At 32.8% G+C, this 3,850-nt stretch overlaps 1 protein-coding gene across 1 annotated transcript; it reads right to left on the reverse strand.

The window, feature by feature from the left end:
- Positions 1 to 2,019: 2,019 nt before the first annotated feature.
- Positions 2,020 to 3,454, reverse strand: LOC124921895 (benzyl alcohol O-benzoyltransferase-like). Its single transcript, XM_047462594.1, has one exon. The coding sequence runs from the start codon at positions 3,434 to 3,436 to the stop codon at positions 2,042 to 2,044; it is 1,395 nt and encodes a 464-aa protein (XP_047318550.1). The 5' UTR covers positions 3,437 to 3,454; the 3' UTR covers positions 2,020 to 2,041.
- Positions 3,455 to 3,850: the final 396 nt, after the last annotated feature.

Here is a 3,850-nt window from a genome sequence, read left to right on the forward strand (position 1 = left end):
TTAAATCATAAAATTTCAAGAAATACCAAACTTTGTCTAGATACCTACAAAAAAAGATAAATTGACCAAACACCTCCAATCCCCAATAAGAAATACCACATTCCTAATTTTCTAGAGAAACACTTTAGATTCGGATTTCATATCATTAAAGGGGCCACTCTCTCTTTCTAATTAATCTCAAATAGTTTGGAAACTTAAATCCCTTAAATTCCAAATTTTGAATTCCTCCCCAAAGCTTACAAAAAAAAATATAATTAAACATATAATAGTCTCAATCCATCTTCATAAAATACATGAAATTAACTTTATATAAAATTACAAATATAATTTCAACAATGATAGTATGTATAATTGTTTATCTCCCAATATCATTTTAAAAAATTAAAATTAAAATTAGAATTGTAATTGAAATTGAAGGTGTGATTTCAATTCTTATGTTTATTAGACATTTTAAGATTAAGAATTGAAATTTTAATAGATTTAAACCAATTAAATTTTATAATTATTAATTCTATTATTTTTAATTCGGAATTGTAATTTTAATATTTTACTCATCAAAATAACTAGCAGTAAGAGTCGGCTTAAAAGACCAAAATATCACGAGTTTGATTTCAACTGAAAACGCTTTGAGTTGAAGCGGAAAGTCATGTTTGTGGAGTGTCATTCTAGTTCTTATTTCAAAAAAAAATATTGTGATTTTAATATTTATTTTTTTAACAAATTGTTTTATTATTTTATCATTTGCAACATGATTAATATGTTTGATTGATAATTTCCTTTTTTTAAATTTAAGAATTTAACATGTCTAATAATGTTTTATTGAAATTAGAAAATTAACCTATCAAATTGATTTTGTTTTAGGATTTAGGAAGTTACAATGTTTTTTCTTAATAAAAATCGAACCTAAACAAACACTCTTGGTATTTGAGTCATCTTAATAGATCTTAATAGATTATGTTAAACTAATATTTTAATAAAGTATATAATATTTAAATTGTTTTTATTTTTTTTTTTAACATTGTAATTAAATTATAATTTTATAGTTTTTCAAAAATATCAAATTTAATAGATTTAGAATTAGAATTAGAATACCCATTTCAATAATATTTTGCAAAACCATATAAGACATTCAGAAAATAGTTTCAAAAACATATTTTTAATGATTAATTCATGAATACATAAAATTAAAAATGTAAAGTTTAAATCTACATTTCATTTTAAAACTGCAGTTTAAATCCTAATTAATTAGTATAAAATCGAAAACATTATAGAGATTTATATGAGTGGTGGTGATATATGTTGAAAACTAGTTGAAATTTCTGTTGATAAACGAGAAATACATTCTTAGTTTGTGCAAATGTTTTATAGTAAATTAGATTCATAATTGGAAGTAACCAATTAAGTTTACGATGATATCAAGAAATCCATCCCTCCACGTTGAGTTGATATTGAGAAAAAAATAATAATTGTTTGCAGGTTTAATGTTAAATAATACTCATAATTCTTAAACAAATATTAAATTTTTTAAGATTATTTTTTATTGTTCTTTTCATTAGAACGTCAATTTATTGACAATAATAATACAATGCTTTTAAGTATAATTATTTTTGTTCTCTTATTCAAAATTGTAGCTGTTTTGAGTTATAATATATAATAATTAATATTCTTCAACATTTAGACGTTGATAATTTTTATTTTATCATTTTTGTTATATTGAAATATCAGAATTAATTCACGTCAATTGGTATAAAGTATAAACTATATCAATATTACATATACTTTCATCAGCTGATCAGCATACTATTTTCTGTACAAAATATAAAAAAAACAAATTAAAAAAACACTTCTATCAAATTTAAAGTGTCATGCTATTATTACTTAATACTCATATCGCCAATACATAGTCTTTATTTTTATATCGCCAATACATAGTCTTTATTTTTATAGAGGATTTTCAACCAAGATAAGATTCTAGTTGTACAAATTGCATAATATCATAAATATTTTGAAATCGGTCATCCATTCTATTCCATTGATATGCTTATAAAGTTGATAGGATGTGATAACCTTTTTTAAGTAGGCGTTGTAGTTCCTCCTCGAATACCTTCATGGCAGTCGGTGGAAGGGAGATGAGCAAGAGAGCTCCATCCTGGTCTTTATCATTCTTACCGGATACATAAAAGTCGAACAACCTAGGTTTGACTCCTATGCCGGACTTGGCTACTCCACCATAGCCAGCCTTTCCCCAACCAAAGTCGACATCCCTAAACCCTACTCGCCTCAAGTCTGAAATTGAAAAAGTGCGTGTCCCCGTGAAGGGAGGTCGTCCCCTCAACACCATGAGGTCAGCCGTGGACTTCATGTACTCCTCTGTCACATCCTCTTTAGCTTCCAATACCAACTTCAATGCGTAACCCAACGGCTCTTTGCATAGCATACCCGCCGTGCTCAAAGCAGCCGGAAACCCAATAGCGTTGCCGTAGTAACCGGTTGGGAGGGGGGGTTTATACTTGTTGCGGGCATTGACCGTACAAAGAACCCGCACATCCTCGTTTGGTTCCAATCCGAGAGCGATGGTGCGGCATCGCCAGATGCAGGCCGTCATCAAGTCGAATGAGGTACAGCGACGACCGAGCTGCTCAGGACTAGGGACGAGCCGTCTCAATGTCTCAATTTCCGAGGACCCAAAAAAGAAAGAACGATGAACTAAATCCTCAAGAGGGGCTCCTCCGTCGACCAACTCATCGTATTCGTGATGAGTGAAAGTCACGCGTGGTGGATCCCTGGCGCTCAACAGTTTTCTTTCCCATACGGGCGGTACAGAAAGTGATTTCCCTCGTGCAAGTTCTCCGACAGCAATTAGGAATTGAACAATGCCTATCTGGTCGCACATGGCGTGGTTGAAGCGGTATCCCACGACGAAGCCACCGCACGTGAGGCGCGTGACCTGAAATAAAAGCAATGGGCATCCATGTATACCGTCTGAACCTGGAACATCATCGTGAAGAAGAAGGTCTTCCAAGTAAGGGAATGGAGGTTGAAGGGGGACGCCCAGCTGCATGAGGGTGACGTCAGCATCGGCCTCTATAAACAAGATTCCTACTTCTCCGGTGCAATCCACGATGAGTTTGCGCTCTTGCCCCTCCCTTAAGCGGCCTGCTAATGGATAGTAAAAGACAAGGACCTCGGAGAGGGCTTCACGAATAACCTTAACTGGATCATCTCTATCACTCTGTAGGAAGTGGGAGGAGCTGTCATAGAAGTGTATGTGGGGAAGATGAAAACGAAGACCCTCTTGGTCATCAATGTCTGAAAGTGACAAGTGAACACGAGGGGTCAGCTTAGCCGGAACCACAAGCTCTGGTTCCTGTCTTCTCACCGTGAAAACCAACTCTTTCTTGGCTGCAGATGCACTCTTACTAGATTGGCCTGCCATTAATTTATTTGTCAAGGAGCTCTTTGTTCTCATATTAATTTAGTATTTCGACTAGATCTTCCTTGCCTTTTATAGTCACATATACAATCCTGCCCTCTAGTCAAAATAAAATAAATATATATATATACTCAAATTGGTAATATCATATATGCTTACGCCTAATTTGTTTGGTAACATCTAATTGTTTGGTAATTGTTTGATAAAGGATTTATTGCACGAAAGCTGAGAAAATGATTGAGAAAAAGAATTTGTGAGAGAATTTTAAAGGAATAATGTAGTACAATCTGATTCTTGAAAAATTAATAAATTTTATCTCTCTTCTTTCTCCTCACATTTTACCTATTTCTCAACCAGTTATTGAATGAGAAGAATGTCAATTTTACACACAAAGTTGTAAGAAAATGACAAATTTAC

Source organism: Impatiens glandulifera, chromosome 1, assembly GCF_907164915.1.
Source record: "Impatiens glandulifera chromosome 1, dImpGla2.1, whole genome shotgun sequence".
NCBI classification, from domain to species: Eukaryota; Viridiplantae; Streptophyta; class Magnoliopsida; order Ericales; family Balsaminaceae; genus Impatiens; species Impatiens glandulifera.

What these genes read in the sequence shown, in the direction of transcription:
- LOC124921895 (XM_047462594.1), bottom strand. Translation starts at nt 3,436, where the DNA reads ATGGCAGGCCAATCTAGTAAGAGTGCATCTGCAGCCAAGAAAGAGTTG.